The 17,179-nt window shown below is 40.1% G+C and overlaps 1 protein-coding gene across 5 annotated transcripts in view; it reads left to right on the top strand.

Moving 5' to 3' along the window:
* The window catches only part of DMXL2 (Dmx like 2), a 210,201-nt gene that overhangs the window by 40,687 nt on the left and 152,335 nt on the right, over positions 1-17,179 (top strand). For 3 of the 5 annotated variants that reach the window (XR_002824321.1, XM_023732477.1, XM_012555896.2), the window contains exons 2-3: positions 9,168-9,293; positions 10,803-10,874. Coding sequence is in view for 4 of the 5 variants with exons in the window: in XM_023732477.1 (XP_023588245.1) it covers positions 9,168-9,293; positions 10,803-10,874 (198 nt within the window). In the remaining variant the exon portion in view is untranslated. Of the gene's footprint in view, positions 1-3,714; positions 3,957-9,167; positions 9,294-10,802; positions 10,875-14,428; positions 14,471-17,179 lie in introns of those variants that run through there. The other 2 variants (XM_023732478.1, XM_023732479.1) reach the window with 2 other exon arrangements.

Below are 17,179 nucleotides of genomic sequence, written 5' to 3'. Positions count from 1 at the left end.
TCTTCATTTGATGTTCTAGGGTTTCAGGATTGTTGATTCTCTGTTTGGCTTAGTTTTTCGGATCTCTGTTGTGGAGGGACGGCGTGGTGCTTCTGCCTAGACCGCCATCTTGCTGGAGTCTCCTTAATCATATTTTTGGGAAATACTTTTTTTGCTTTTGAATAGTATTTAATTAAAAAAATTACAGGTTTTATGAATTTTTAGTAGCTACATTAAATTGTCCATATTTCTTTGATGACTGTAGCATTCTTTTTTTTGGGGGAGGGAGCTTTAGGTAAAGGTTTACAGAGCAGATTAGTTACTCACTCAATAGTTTCAACAGAGATTGTTCTGTGACATTGATTGCAGTCCCTGCAATGTGTCAGCACTCTCCCCATTACTACCCTGAGTTCCTCATTTTCATTTGTCCGGTTTTCCTGCCTTTTCATGTTTGCTTTTGAACAGATGTTGCCCTTTTGGTCTCATGCAGACAGTTGTTCTAAGGAGCACTTTCCTCATGGGTGTTATTTGTTTTATAGGCTTTTCTATCATTTGACTGAAAGATGATCTCTGGAAATGACTTCAATTCCAAGTTGGAAGTGTGTCTGAGGGCCATAGTCTTGGGGGTTCCTCCAGTCCCTGTTGGACCAGTAAATCTGGTCTGTTTTATGAATTTGAATTTTGTTCTACAATTTTTTCCCCACTCTAACCGGGAGCTTCTGTTGTGATCCTGATCGAGCAGTTGGTAGTGGTAGCTGGGAGCCATCTAGTTCTTCTGGTCTCAGGCTAGTGGAGGCTGTGGTTCCTAGTTTTGGAACACTATTACGATGGTCTCTCTCAAAACATCAATATTTAGGTTAAATGGTTTTCTGAAAATTTCCAGTAGTTGCAAAATGAAGTTGTCATAAACATTACATATTGGTATTCCTACATATTACATATTCTATTAAATTTAAAAGTCTTCCAAATGTAAAATGTGTTAAGAACAAATTAAGAAACAAAACATTGAATTACTTATTTTCTCTGTTTATAATAATTTAATGTCCAAAGAATGTTCATTCTATTTTTTGAAGTAACCATTTTAAAAAAGTAGCATTTTACTTAATTATTCTTTTTTTTTTTTTAAATTGAACTTTAGATAAAGGTTTACAGAACAAACTAGCTTCTCATTAAATAGTACATACGTTGTTCTGTGGCATTGGTTAACAACCCCATGACATGTCGGTACACTCCCTTCTCAACCTTGAGTTCCCTATTACCAGTCTTCCTGTCCCTTCCTGCCGTCTAGTCCTTGCCCCTGGGCTGATGTGCCCCTTTAGTCTCCTTTCATTCTATGAGTCTGTCTAATCTTTCAATAAAAAGTACACATCTGGAGTGACTTCATTACTGGGCTAAAAGGGTGTCAGGGGTCATACTCTCAGGGTTTCTGCAGTTTCTGTCAGGCCAGTAAGTCTGGTCTTTTTTTTTTGAGTTAGAATTTTTCTCCTGCTCTGTTCGTGATCCTCTATTGTGAATCCTGTCAGAGCAGTCAGTGGTGGTAGCCGGGCACCATCTAGTTGTACTGGACTCAGTCTGGTGGAGGCCATAGTAGTTGTGTTACTTAATTATTCTTAATGAGGTAAATTGTTATATACCCCAAGTTTTATAGGACAAATTTGAGGCAGAAAGGTGACTCCAGATCTTCATATCTGCCGGCCAGTCCATGAGGTTAATTTTTTAACAGTATTACTGTAATTTCCTTTTGAAAATTTTGATAACACTTTGAATGGTTTGTTCTTAGCGCTGGCATGTAAAATAGCAAGCAAGATGTCCTTATAAAAGACGAAAATATGCACAGAGGCAGAGAGCAGAGGAAGGGAACCATGTGATCCTGAAACTGCAAGTGAAGGATCGCCTGGAGCTACCAGAAGCTAGGTAAGAGACAGAGAACAGTTTCCTTCCGAGTCCTTAGAAGAGGTCAACATCGCTGATACCCTAATTTGGACTGCTAGCCTCTAGAATGAGACAATAAATTTCTATTCTTATATGTCACCCAATTTGTGGTATTTTGTTATGGCAGCCCTCAGAAACTCATGCTGTTGTTTGCAGTGAACAGAGGGAAAGGACATTTTCTTGGGAGATTTCTGTTAATCTTATGCCATGTCTATGCTTTGTCTTCTTGGTTGAAAGATTTTTCATAGGTCTACATTAGCCTCTGGAGACTATTTTCAGTAGATAACTTGAAACAACCAAGTAACCATCAAAGCCCAGCTATCTCTTTAGCCTCTTGTTTGTTTACAGAGCAAAGATCACTGCAAAAATGAAGAATTTAAATGAATTTATGTAATTATTCAATAAGAAGAACAAAAACTTTAGCAATAGAGGCAAAATCATGGAAGATGATCATTAGAGAAGTAGAAAAAACAGTATAAAGAGACCTGAATTGGAATCCCAGCCATGTATTTACTGTGTGACCTTAGGAAGTTGCTTAAATTCTGTGAACTTCCATTTCCTTATCTAAAAGTAGGATTAATAACCAACTCCTAGGGTTGTTGCATTCTTGAAAGAAAGCCTAGGCATGTAGAATGCATAGTACAGTACCTGTCACCCAGTATACTGTCAATAAATGATATCTCTTATAATTATTTTTATGACTGCAGCACTACATCAATAGGGAACTACTTGAAATTCAAGCCGGATTCAGAAGAGGACATGGAGTGAGAGATATCATTGCTGATGTCAGATGGATCTTGGATGAAAGCAAAGAATACCAGGAAGATATTTACCTGTGTTTTATTGACTGTGCAAAGGCATTTAGCTGAATGGATCATAACAAATTATGGCTAACATTGCATAGAAAGAGAATTCCAGAACACTCAATTGCGCTCATGTAGAACCTGTTCATAGACCAAGAGGCAGTCATTTGAACAGAACAAGGGGATACTGTGTGGTTTAAAATCTGGATAGGGTTGTATCCTTTCATCATACTTATTCAATCTGTATGCTGAGCAGCTAAGCCGAGAAGCTGGACTATATGAAGAAGAATGCAGCATCAGGATTGGAGGAAGACTCATTAACAACTTGGCTATGTGCAGATGACACAGCCTTGCTTGCTGAAAGCAAAGAGGACTTGAAGCACTTACTGATGAAGATCAAAGACTACAGACTTCAGTATGGATTGTACCTCAATATAAAGAAAACAAAAATCCTCACAACTGGTCCAATGAACAGCATCATGATAAATGGAGAAATGATTGAAGTCAAGGTTTTCATTTTACTTGGATCCACAATCAACATCCATGGAAGCACCAGTCAAAACATCAAATGATGTATTGCATCGGCAAATCTGTTGCAAAAGACCTCTTAAAAGTGTTAAAAAGCAAATAGGTCATTTTGAGAACTAAGGTGCGCCTGACCCAAGCCATGGTATTTTCAATATGCATGTGAAAGCTGGACAATGAATAAGGAAGACTGAAGAAGAATTGATGCCTTTGAATTATGATGTTGGTGAAAAATACTGAATGTATCATGGACTGCCAGAAGAACAAAGAAACCTGTCTTGGAAGAAGTGCAGTCAGAATGCTCCTTAGAAGCAAGGATGGCAAGACTTTGTCTCACATACTTTGGACATGTTATCAGGAGGGACCAGTCCCTGGAGAAGGACATCATGCTTGGTAAAGTAGAGGGTCAGTGAAAAAGAGGAAGACCCTCAATGAGATGGATTGATACAGTGGGCTGCAACAATGGGCTCAAACATAACAACAATCGTGAGGATGGCGCAGGACTGGGCAGTGTTTCGTTCTGTTGTACATGGGGTCGCTATGAGTCGGAGCCGACTCAGTGGCACCTAACAACAACAGCAACAACTTACAATTATTGTTTTTTAACTCTTAATAGCGAGTGCCTTCAGTTGTCAGAGAGTACAGCAGATATTTACATCAATCAAAATGCCCTCTCAGAGAGGTGGGACTTTAACAGTAACATTCTTTATATTCTTGGTAAGACTACAACACCTTGTTAAATTAGACAAACCTCTCAACATGCTTAATATTCCTTGATTTGTCAGTGCTTTTCCTTTACAATATAGGCATATTTGTCTAAATTGGTATAAATGATCTTAAATTTTGACCCTGTAACTTCCAGGATGTTAAAGCATCCCTGTGCTCCAAAGAAAATGCTGATATACATCTATTTGTATTCTGTGTTATTGTGTGAAAGGGCACATTTGTGTAAGATTTTGGAAAGTTTTTTTTTTTTTTTTTTTTTTTTACTTTGCACTTTAATTTACTCAAGATTTAAAGGAAAGCAGAGAAATGAGAATTTCAGTGTTTGTGAGATATGAGTATTAGTTATTTGCGTTTCTGGAAATAGTATAGCCAAGACGATTATAAATAAACACTGAAGTTAGAGAAGACTGAAGGAGTGTGTTACCACATCTCATCACAAGCACTTAAGGATCATCGTTCACATGACTTTAAACCCCCTAGGGAAGCAGCAATATCTTTATTATGGTAATGACAGGATGCTAATTCAGAATAGTTTATGACTTTAGAAGATGGTATTTAATATTTTTCAAGTGTAGTAGCATTTTATTAAAGTGAAAGAAGAAGTTTACTTTGTTTTTTAGACTCAACTAATTGGCAAGACTTTTATGATGACATTTGGGTATCAAAACTAAAGAACGAAGAAAAGAATCTTGCTAATAACAAATCAGATGTTTAACTCCTATGTAATTGTCGTGGGATAATATGGCACACAGTGCACTTTGTCTAAAGAAGTCATTCTCTTAGAAAAACTAGTGAATGCTATGAAGCCAGGGACAAAAAGCACGTTCACACAACTTTGGATATAATTTCTGGGAGTTCAGAGACCTCCAGAGACCATCTGTGACCGAGGCTCGTTAGACCGCAGGTTGGAACTCTTTGTTGCCAATGCCCAAAGCAGCAACCATTTTTCTGTTTCTTCAGTAGAACAGATTTGGTCTCTATACGATTAGAACAAGTGAGGGTTAATATTTTTAAAGCTTTTCTTTGAGTAAGAGCTTGTGTTGTGGAAGTTATTATCTGTTAGTTATGAATTATTATTAACATCAACTGGTTATTCTTTAAGGAGCCCCAGTGACGCAGTGGTTAAAGCACTCGGCTACTAACTAAAAGGTGGGCCGTTTGAACCCACCAGCTGCTTGGGAGAAAGAAGTGTCAGTCTACTTCTGTAAAGATTTACAGCCTTGCAAACCCTCTGAGGCAGTTCTACCCTGTCCTGTAGGGTCGCTATGAGATGGAATCGACTCGATGGCAATAAGTTTAGTTATTCTTTATCATCATAAGGACAGTCCAGTCCTTCCATAATGAAGTCCTCCCACATGAATGGCAGGAAGTGGTGTTTACTTTCCTTTTTTCTTGGGCCTTGTGTGTGTGTAGGAGCCAAACCATATCTTTGACTTCGAGATAAGCATTTTTATAGGTCAGTACTGTTAGAAGAAGGTGGTGCAATGGTTAAGAGCTTGACTGCTAACCGAAAGGTCAGAAATTCAAACCCACCAGCTGCTTCATGGGAGAGAGATGTGGCAGTCTGCTTCTGTAAAGATTTACAGCCTTAGAAACCCTATGGGGCGGTTCTACTTTGCTCTGTAGGGTTGCTGTGAGTCGGAATTGACTCCACGGCAATGAGTTTGGTTTTTTGTTTTGTTTACTGTTAGAAGTGCAGGAAACTGGTATATGGTGCTATGGCACAGAGTTGGTTCTACCAAGAACCCAGGGTTGGAAGAACCTGGCCAAAGAATTCCATTTGCTCCACAAAGGGCTTGCTGCTCTTTTCCTGTCTCCCTGAAATGATCCTGTGGCCCATCTCCTACACGTGGAGGAGTCAGTTTATACTCAGCGAAGTCAGAGATGTTTCATTTATCTCTTAGAAAGGAGCCCACGCTGTACTCTCTGGGGTTATTTTAGTATTTGCTTCTAGTTTTGGCGAGCACCCTCTTCCTCCTGCGTGGTAAATTTTTCCTCTGGTGATACTCTGGATTCTGAAAGAGAAGAATGGAGCAAAATTGCTTTTGACCTCTCCTCTGTAGTTGAGAGAATGGATATATCTTGAGTAATTACAGGTTTTGTATAAACCGTCTCAATTACTAGTCCTTACTGAGTGCTTCTCTGTGCTGGGTATTGTGATAAATTACTTGGGGTTACGAAGATAAACATGGGCCTTTAGCACTTATAGGACACTGTAATGGAGTAGAGGCGGGGTGATGCAGTGAAAGAGCAGGAGCTTTGTTATTAGGCAAACAATCCTGACTCTATGAACATTGGCAAATTGCTTATCCTTTCTGACCTCAGTTTCTCTGTCTTTAAAAGGGGGGCTGTGATGATACTGGAAATGTTTGTAAAGAATCTAGCATACTCCCTGTTCATAACAGATACTGAGTTAGTTGTGAATTATAAGGAAGTCTTCAGTAGATTCCCTTCTGGTAGGTCTTCTACACCCATAATACTGTTAGACTGAAAAATCAGTCGAAGTCTCTCCCTCTCTTTTCTTGGCACAACTACCCTCATAAACTTGGCCAAATTACTAGCAATAAGGTTATGTCAACTGTCTCAATTCCATGTTCTTAGGCCAAGTTTCCAGAGACTTAGACTTTTACAAATTATGTTAGGAAGACTTTAAATCATTTATTTATTACATAGATGTTTACTAAGGGCTGCTAGTGTGCTAGGTGCTAGGACTATAATGGTAAACAGGGACATGGTCCTTGATCTGATGGGCCTTTCAGACATTAAACACAGATTTATTTAGGTCATTAAAATCTTCTGAACCCTCAATTATAGAGTGTATGTGATTTTAATACTGTGTGATTTCCCGATTCTTCCACTCTTCGGTTATTTGTGCGTTAGACTCTTAAGAAAATGGTAAAGAATAACATTCTTCCTCTATACTTTCGCAAGCTGCTAGCGTGCAATTACAGATATCTAGGAAAGCAAATGTGCTTTTGGTAGCTGAGCAGTAAGACCTGTCTGTAGTAGATAGACTATGGATATGAATGATATGGATGGCCCATCTTGAGAGAAGCAAATGTATTGATACTTATCTGGAATATTTTACGTCTCTTTGACCTGTAATGTAGGAAAAAGAGTGTAAGAATTGTAAGGACCTGAGTTTTAGCTGCTTCTGCTTACTGACTGTGTAATCCTGGTTTTATTAATGAACTTGAAGCTTTGTTTGTACAATGATAATGACGATAATAATACCTACTGTCCAGATTTGTCATGAAGATTAAAAAAGAGGGCATTGAACTAACACTGAGTACGTCTTCTGCCTTCTGGTAGAGTTTTGTGGATACTTCTGCCACGGAAGTTTCTCATTTAGTTGTGACTGGTGATTCATCTGGTCATATCTCCATTAGACTGACTGGGACCACATCTTGTTTTTGTATTCCCAGTCCCTAGCCCCAGGCCTGGGACAGGGTACGTTGTTCCTGTTTCTTAAGTAAATGTTGAGTGCAAAGCACTATGCAAATAGATTTTATATTTTAATTTTCAAACTATCCTAAGAGATAAGTATTATTTTTTGCATTTTGCCATGAGGAAAAAGATGCTCAGAGAGATTAGAAAACTTGCTTAAGATGACATAGTACATACAGCAGAAAAAAGATTGAAAACCCTGCAGTGTGATTCCAAACTAAAGCCTGTGCTGTTTCCGTTAATCCACATTGCTGAGATAATGGATGTGAAAGCACTTGTAAAATATTGTTTAAGGTTAAGGTTATGTTTACAATGTTAGTAATGTAAATTTAAAGGTTAGCATGGTGACACAAACATTTCTTCTGCCTGTATTCACCATTCCCTGTCAGTTTAACCTCCCGGAACGCATGATACGGCACCCTGCCTCGTCCGGAAGGGCATAAGTGGTTATTTCCTCCTGTGAGTGATTTTCTCCCTTGCCTAAATTTATTTTTGCTTTTCTTCTGATAAACTTTTTTGGTATTCATAAATACATGAGTTGAAGATGGTTTATGGTAGTTACAGAAGGACTTTGGTAACTTTGGAGGTTTTAGTAACCAGTAGAAATAATGTTTGTCTTCTATTTGGTTTTTATTTTCCATCTTCTCTTTCATTGGAAGCCTTTTGTGGGCTTTTCCCGGGGTTAGGTCACTGACTTAGAGTCATCACATGTCAACCCTGGCTATTGGATATTTTGTAGGACATGGCCACATTGCTTAAGGGTACGGAAGTAGTGGGAAAAAAATACCACCTTATAAATTTTATATTTATGTTGTTTTAATGAGGATTTTTAGTTTGCGAGTTACGTTCTTAGGTTGTTTTGGGTATTTAATCATAAGTAGAATTTGGAAGAAAAAGAAAAATGTCCCTACCGTTCGTTCCTTATGTCATCACGAAATTCACAAAGTTGCAAAACAGGAATAGCATATACCAGGAAATGTGGCAAAAGGAAGAAGTATGTGGTTTTACTCATTACAGTTATGTTGAACAGCAGAATTTTCCAGGAATTTAATCATGTGCTATAATTTGTTTTCTAGGTCACATAGTTACATTTGTCCAACATTTATAGAAGTTGTTATGTGAATAAGTTTATTTTTTTCTTTGCTTTTTTTGTGAACTCCTTCGTTCACTTTGGATGCGTTTCCTTTCTCATGCCTGGTGAGGTTATAGAGAGGGTGGAGTGCTGTGGCTTTACGAGGGACGTTGATGAGTTAAGTTTAGCCCTTGCTAATGCATGTAATTCTGCCTTGAGTGTTCATGTCTGTTTAACTTGCTCTTTAAACCATGTGGGATTGTTTTGGAAAATGCATGTCTCATTTCTGTCGTGATCTCTCTCAAGCCAGATCTGAACCCTGGGAACACAGTTACAACCTTCAGTGCCTTATTAATTTCGGGTGGAAGTTTTATTCTTTAGTGTTTATTGAGATGAACTCTGGAGAGAAACACAGAATAGAATGATTTGTGACCTGCAGGGACAGAGACTGCAGTGTTTACAAACTGGGAGAACTCTTTTCTTATTAGTAGCAGTTTTTGAATGATAATTCACAGGGACTGTCAGTGTATTTTTTGATGTGACTTTTAATGTTTTTATTGGAAATTGATATTCTTACATTAACTATTTTGTAAAAATACACTTTATAATGAAAAAAATCTAAGATAAACAGAATAATAATACAAAAATTACAAATCTTACATATTGTAAAACTTTTATTGTAGGCATATGGATCAGGCTGTGATATTATTATTTTGGCAAATGACTTTGAATGTGTGCAGATCATTCCTGGTGCTAAGCATGGAAACATCCAAGTCAGCTGTGTGGAGTGTTCTAACCAACATGGAAGAGTAAGGGATTTAATTACTTCATCAAATGTCATCTTTTAATGTAATTAATAATCTCAGAATATTCTTATTTTTTCATACAAGACTTGCTACAATTTTTTACTAATATGTCTTGCTTATATGGTTATTGCTGGGAGCTGTGAAGTGGTAGGTTGTATACAGATTGTAATGTGCCATGCAGCTGATAATTATTCTACATGTGTATACTGTCTTGAAAGATCTGGAGACTTCACAATCCTGTGCATGCTGTGATATTTGATAATTCTAGCAGCCATTAAGCAGGGAAGTAAACTGTTCTAATCTCTACCTAGCACCCCTTATCGCCTCCAAATCATAATAACATCAACATTTTATCTAGAAATTTAACAAGTTGTTAGTGTCTAATGTACCACTAGTCATATAGTCGGTGCTTTGTAGAGTCTGTTAATTTAAAAAAAGTTTATTTGTTGAGTGAAGAATCTTAATAGTTCATTCATTCAGACTTTAAAACAGAGGGTTTATTTTTAACTAGTTAAGATTTCATCTTATGTACCTCTCCCACACATTTTCATACATAATGTACATCAAATTTTAGTCATGTGTATTATAAGTATAGCATATTTGCTATGTAGTCATATTATGTAGCAGAGTTGAATATCTCTACAAGAATCTAAAAATTAGATTTTTACCTGTAATAATTATAATAATTTGAACTTAGTGTTCTAGAAATTGTTATTTATTGAGTTAACAAATTCTATCAAGGATATATTAAATTAGAATATTCAGGATGATAAGTAGTAATCATGCAAATTTATATTGATGATAAATTATGATTACTTTGTTATACTGTTTCTCCTGCTCCTCTTTGCTGCTTGCACCACTCCTAAATATTTGTGTAGATGTTCACTATTTGACAATCCAGTGATATAGTTGACCTAGTATTGAAACACTGAATTTCCTTTTTTTTACTTATTTCTTGTTTTTCTAATTTTTTTTCTGTTTTTTTCCCTAAGCATTGCTTCAGCTTATTTTACAAAACCCTGAGAGTGTCAGATTTCGCTATTAATTTTTCATTGCTCTTCTTCCAAGGCCAAGCAAGGTTGTATGATAGTTATCAGAGATGAATTTCAGTAAATTATTTATGTGCTGGTGATATTCTCAATTAACAAATTCTCTAGGAGCACAGTTTTTTAAAAATGTAAGACAGTGGTGTTCATAACTATGGGAAGCAGAGCACCTGTGTTTCTTTTTCTTACCTGGTTGAAGGTAGAAGGCAAAATTGTGAAATCTTTGATTTATTGTCTCTATTGCCATCCTCTTTTAGCCCTTTTATCCCTAGTCCTTGTGCTGATAACTTTCACATTTGTGACTTTGTGTTAGCCAGTTATGATCTTTCCTTCATGTTCAATATGATATTGAGATTATTTACATACAGTTAATGTATTATATATATATTTATATATAATTATGAAAAGGAGGTTATCTTTATTGTACCTTTTCCTAAATTCTAATGTTTTGTTCATTCTTTTTTAGATTGCAGCTTCATATGGTAATGCTGTTTGTATTTTTGAGCCCTTGGGCATAAATTCTCATAAGAGAAATCGTGTAAGTATTAAATGATAGTAGAAAATGTTTAGAATCTAGTTAACTTTAGAATCCAGTTGATGACAATAAAGAGCTCCTTATGAACTGTATGGTAAGATCCTTGACATTCTCTAGGGATGTATTCTTAAGTCTTTTAGAATCCCAAGTCTCGAGAATATTGCTAATTAAGATTTTTTTGAAAAGAATATTTTATTGTGTTTTAGGTGAAAGTTTACACAGCAATTAGGTTCCCATTTAACAATTTTTATACAGATTGTTCTGTAACATTGGTTACGTTTTTCACAATGTGTCAGCATTCTCATTATTTCCATTCTGTTTGTTCTGTTTCCATCAACATAGCTTTCCTGCCCCTCCTTACCTTCTTATCTTTTCTTTATGGTAAATGTTGACCTTTTGGTCTCATAAAGTTGTTTATTTAAGGGATCACAGTACTCATGGGAATATTGTTTATTTTGTAAGCCAATCTGTTATTTGGCTGAAAGGTAGCCTCTGAGAGTAGTTTCATTTCCAAGTTCAAAGGGTATCTTAGGATGATAGTCTTGAGGGTTCCTCTAGTCTCTATTGGTCTAGTAAATCTGGCCTGTTTTAGGAATTTGAGTTTTGTTCTACGTTTTTGCCCATTCTATCTGGGACCTTCTATTGTTGGTAGTGGTAGCTGGGCACCATCTAGTTGTTCTGGTCTCAGGCTACATGAGGCTGTGGTTTGCTAATTGAAATTTACTCTACTAAATGAGATCCACCCTAGTCTGAACTACTACTGTTTCTTGCCTGAGAACCATTTAGATTCATACTGGGTGCTGTATTATATGTAATCTTACTTAATATTGAGAAAATCCTATCTTGTTAGTGTTATTAATCCCATTAAAAATTACTACATGCATTAGAACTCCTCCACTATCTCTGACTGTGATGGTTAAGATTGTATGTCAACTTGGCTAGGCCATTATTCTCAGTGTTTTAGCAGTTGTATAACGTGATCACCCCCATGATGGAATCTGCTGAGTGGTACTGACGGAGGCGGGACTTGTGGCAGCTCATCGCCCTCTCAGTTTCATCTCTCTGCCTTCTGCCGATTACTTTCTGCCTGCTTGCCTTGCCAAGGTTTTTGGCTTGTTCCAGACTCAGCAGCTGGCTCTTGTTGTCCCACCTCCGGTTCGTGGGACTTGAGCTAGCAGCTTACCTGTTGATCTTGGAATTCGTCGAACTTCTCAGCCTGTGAGCAAGAGTCCGGTTTCCCGACCTGCTGACTTCGGGTTCGCCAGCCCCTGCAGCTACGTAAATCAGGAGAAAGCTTGAGGTCTTGTCTGCTGATCTTGGACTTCATTGACCTTCACAGCCTGTGGGCAGGAGTCCCTCTCTGACCTGCCAACCTTGGGTTCACCAGCTTCTGCAGCTACGTGAACTGGGAGAGGCCTCTACCCTGATCTGTGGACTGGGGACGTTTTAGCCTCTACAATTGCGTGAGCTATTTCCTTGATATAAATCTCTCTGTATATATATTTATACGCTTTACTGGTTTTGCTTCTCTAGAGAGCCCAGCCTAAGACATTTGGTACCGAGAGTGGTTCTAGAGAAACAAGATTGTCAGGATGAGTTTTTGAAATTGTTTCTCAAGTCTGGTTAGTCTTAAAGATGTTGATGACTCTGGTACCAGCAGTAAAGAGGGCACTGCTAGCCCATGGAGTGAGGTGGCGATAGAAATATGCAAAATATCACCACTAGTAGATTAGGTATTGGTGAAAGGCGAGCCTCTGGGTGAACACATGCGTGATATCTTTCTACAGCTTTGTCAGAATGAGAAGTATAGGGAAGCTGGTTGGTTGGTCCTACTTTCACTGGACAAACTGGTGAAAGAAAGAGATGTGCTCAGGGCTTCAGAGTCAAAGCTCAGGGCTTCAGAGTCAAAGCTCAGGTGCTGCATAAATGACCTCAAGGCTTCCACTTGTACTTTGAAGGAAAGCCTTATTTCTTGTGGTAACAGAGCCGAAATCGCTGAAAGCCAAACCCAGACTCTTATTGTAAGAGTGGCTGAATTACAGTGCCAGCTCAACTGCCAGCCTCGAAAGGTGTCTGAAGTTAAAGTAAGAGCATTGATTGGGAAGAAATGGGATCCTGCAACTCGGCATGGGGACATTTGGGCAGACAATCAGGGAGCTGGAGACACTGAGCCCCTAAATTCTGATGAATCACTCCTTCCAATAGAACCACTCTCACCTGAAGAGCTTACTTCATGTTTGTCTGTTACACCACCCTGCCAGGAAAACCATTAGCCCCTCCACTCCCATCTAATGAGATTAGCCCTGGCCCAGCTGCTTCTAAAGAGCCTTTGCCTGAGTCATTGCCTGGGGCATTGCCTGAGGCAGATGCTTTACGGGACAATGCTGAATGTTCTCAAAACGATTCCACATACCGATTCTACCTTCTAGACCTATAACTAGACTTAATTCTCAGCGAGCCCCAAAAGGTGAAGTACACAGTGTGACCCAGGAGGAGGTACGCTACACTCCAAAAGAACTACTTGAGTTTTCTAATGTACAAACCGAAACCTGGGGAGTATGTGTGGGAATGGCTATTAAGGGTGGGGGATAATGGTGCAAGGAACATAAAGATGGATCAATCTGAGTTTATTGCTATGGGTCCACTAAGCACAGATTCTTCATTCAATGTTTCAGCTCGGGAAGGTAGGAAAGGATCTAATAGTTTGTTTGGTTGGGTTGCTGAAGCATGGATTACGAGGTGGCCGACACCGAATCAAGTTGAAGTGCCAGACCTGCCTTGGTATACTATAGAAGAAGGTATCCATAGGCTTAGGGAAATTGGCATGCTAGAGTGGATTTATCAGGTTAGACCCACAGACCCACACATGGAATGCCCAGAGGACACACCTTTTACCTCAACTGTGAGGAACAAATTTGTGAAGGGAGCTCCAGCATCCTTGAAGACTACTGTGATTGCTATTTTATGTAAATCAGATTTGACAGTGGGAACTGCCCTAACTGAATTAAGACACCTAACTGCAGTGGGACTGATTGGACCCTGTGGTAGTAGGGGCCAAGTGGCTGCACTCAATCGACAAGGACAAGGTGAGTGTGGTAACAGTAATGGACAGCGGAGTCAAAGCAGTAATCAAAATAATCTGACTCGTATAGATTTATGGCGTTGGCTACTTAGTCATGGTGTCCCTAGGAGTGAAATAGATGGGAAATCTGCTAAATATTTACTTGATCTGTACAAACGGATGAATTTTAGGTCAGGTGAACAGCAGTTTAACTTGAGTCGTCAGAATAGAGAGTCACGGTCTCTCAATCAGTTCCCAGATTTGAGTGAGTTTAAAGACCCACAACCCCTTGAATGAAGAGGAGGCCGGGTCCCCTTGAGGAAGGACTCTGATACACTGCCCAAAATTTTTACTGTTAATCTTTCTCGCAGCCTTCCCCAAAGGGATCTACGGCCTTTTACGAGAGTGACTGTTCACTGGGAAAAAGGAAATAATCAGACTTTTCGGGGATTACTGGATACTGGCTCTGAACTGGCACTAATTCCAGGAGACCCAAAACATCACTGTGGCCCACCAGTCAGACTGGGGGCATATGGAGGTAAGGTTATTAATGGAGTCTTGGCTCATGTCAGTCTCACAGTCGGTCCAGTGGGTCCCCGAACCCATCCTGTGGTTATTTCCCCGGTTCCAGAATGCATAATTGGAATAGATATACTCAGCAACTGGCAGAACCCCCATATTGGATCCCTGACACATGGAGTAAGGGCTACTATGGTAGGGAAAGCCAAGTGAAAGCCATTAGAACTGCCCCTACCTAGGAAAATAGTAAACCAAAAGCAATACTGCATTCCTGGAGGGATTGCAGAGATACTGCCAACATTAAGGACTTGAAGGATGCAGGGGTGGTGATTCCCACTACATCGCCATTCAACTCGCCTATGTGGCCTGTACAAAAAACTGACGGAACTTGGAGAATGACAGTAGATTATCGAAAACTTAACCAAGTGGTGACTCCAGTTGCAGCTGCTGTTCCAGATGTAGTGTCATTGCTTGAGCAAATTAATACATCTCCTGGTACTTGGTATGCAGCTATTGACTTGGCTAATGCCTTTTTCTCCATACCTGTTTCAGAGGACCACCAGAAGCAGTTTGCCTTCAGCTGGCAAGGCCAACAGTACACCTTCACTTGCCTACTTTAGAGCTACATCAGTTCTCTAGCCTATGTCATAATTTAGTCTTCAGGGACCTTGATCGCCTTTCCCTTCCACAAGACATCACACTGGTCCATTACATTGATGACATTATACTGATTGGACCTAGTAAGGAAGAAGTGTCAATGACTCTGGACTTACTGGTAAAACATTTGCGTGCTAGAGGGTGGGAGATTAATCCCACAAAAATTTAGGCACCTTTCACTTCAGTGAAATTTCTAGGTGTCCAGTGGTGTGGGGCATGTTGAGACATTCCTTCTAAAGTGAAGGATAAGTTATTACATCTTGCTGCTCCCACAACTAAAAAGGAGGCACGAGGCCTGTTGGGCCTCTTTGGATTTTGGAGGCAACATATTCCTCATTTGGGTGTGCTACTCCAGCCTATTTATCAAGTGACTTGAAAAGCTGCTAGTTTTAAGTGGGGACCAGAACAAGAGGAGGCTCTGCAACAGGTTCAGGCTGCTGTGCAAGCTGAATGGTACTTGAAGTGCCAGTGGCAGATAGAGATGCTGTTTGGAGTCTTTGGCAGGCCCCTGTTGGTGAATCACAGCGCAGACCCTTAGGATTTTGGAGCAAAGCTCTGCCATCCTCTGCAGATAACTACTCTCCTTTTGAGAAACAACTTTTGGCTTGTTACTGGGCCTTAGTAGAGACTAAACGCTTAACCATGGGACACCAAGTCACCATGAGGCCTGAGCTGCCTATCGTGAACTGGGTGTTGTCTGACCCACAGAACCATAAAGTTGGATGTGCACAGCAGCACTCTATCATTAAATGGAAGTGGTATATTTGAGATTGGGCCTGGCGGGACCCGAAGGCCCAAGTAAGTTGCGTGAGGAAGTGGCCCAAATGCCCATGGTCTCCACTCCTGTCACATTACCTTCCATCTCCCAGTCTGCACCTATAGCCTCATGGGGAGTTCCTTATGATCAGTTGACTGAGGAAGAGAAAACTCGTGCCTGGTTTACAGATGGTTCTGCACGATATGTAGGTGCCACTCGAAAGTAGACTGGGGCAGCACTACAGCCCCTTTCTGGGACCTCCCTGAAGGACAGTGGTGAAGGGAAATCCTCTCAGTGGGCAGAACTTTGAGCAGTGCACCTGGTTGTTCACTTTGCTTGGAAGGAGAAATGGCCAGATGAGCGATTATATACTGATTCATGGGCTGTGGCCAGTGGTTTGGCTGGATGGTCAGGGACTTGGAAGGAACATGATTGGAAAATTGGAGACAAGGATTTATGGGGAAGAGTTATGTGGATAGACCTCTCTGAATGGGCCAAAGAAGTGAAGATATTTGTGTCCCATGTGAATGCTCACCAAAGGGTGACATCAGCAGAGGATGATTTTAACAATCAAGTGGATAGAATGACGCGTTCTGTGGAAACTCGTCATCCTCTTTCCCCAGCTACTCCTGTCATTGCTCAATGGGCTCATGAACAAAAGTGGCCATGGTGGCAGGGATGGAGGTTATGCATGGGCCCAGTGGCATGGACTTCCACTCACCAAGGCTGACTGGGCTACAGCCACTGCTGAGTGCCTAATCTGCCAGCAGCCGAGACCAACACTGAGTCCCCGATATGGCATCATCCCTTGAGGTGATCAGCCAGCAACCTGGTGGCAAGTTGATTACATTGGAACACTTCCATCATGGAAAGGACAGCATTTTGTCCTTACTGGAATAGACACTTACTCTGGGTATGGATTTGCCTTCCCTGCACGCAATGCTTCTGCCAGAACTACCATCTGTGGACTTAATGTATCCCACACAGCATTGCCTCAGATCAAGGGACTCACTTCACAGCAAGTGAAGTGCGGCCGTGGGCCCATGCTCATGGAATTCACTGGTCTTACCACGTTCCCCATCATCCTGAAGTAGCTGGCTTGATAGAATGGTGGAATGGCCTTCTAAAGACATAATTACGGTGCCAGGTAGGTGGCATTACCTTGCAGGGTTGGGGCAGTGTTCTCCAGGAGACTGTATATGCTTTAAACCAGCATCCAGTATATGGTGCTGTTTCTCCCATAGCCAGGATTCGCGGGTCCAGGAATCAAGGGGTGGAAATGGGAGTGGCACCACTCACTATTACCCCTAGTGA

Source organism: Trichechus manatus, unplaced genomic scaffold (genome assembly GCF_000243295.1).
Source record: "Trichechus manatus latirostris isolate Lorelei unplaced genomic scaffold, TriManLat1.0 scaffold00052, whole genome shotgun sequence".
Lineage (NCBI taxonomy): Eukaryota > Metazoa > Chordata > Mammalia > Sirenia > Trichechidae > Trichechus > Trichechus manatus.
The sequence above is the reverse complement of the archived record's forward strand: the minus strand, read 5'-3'. Positions and strand labels throughout refer to the sequence as shown.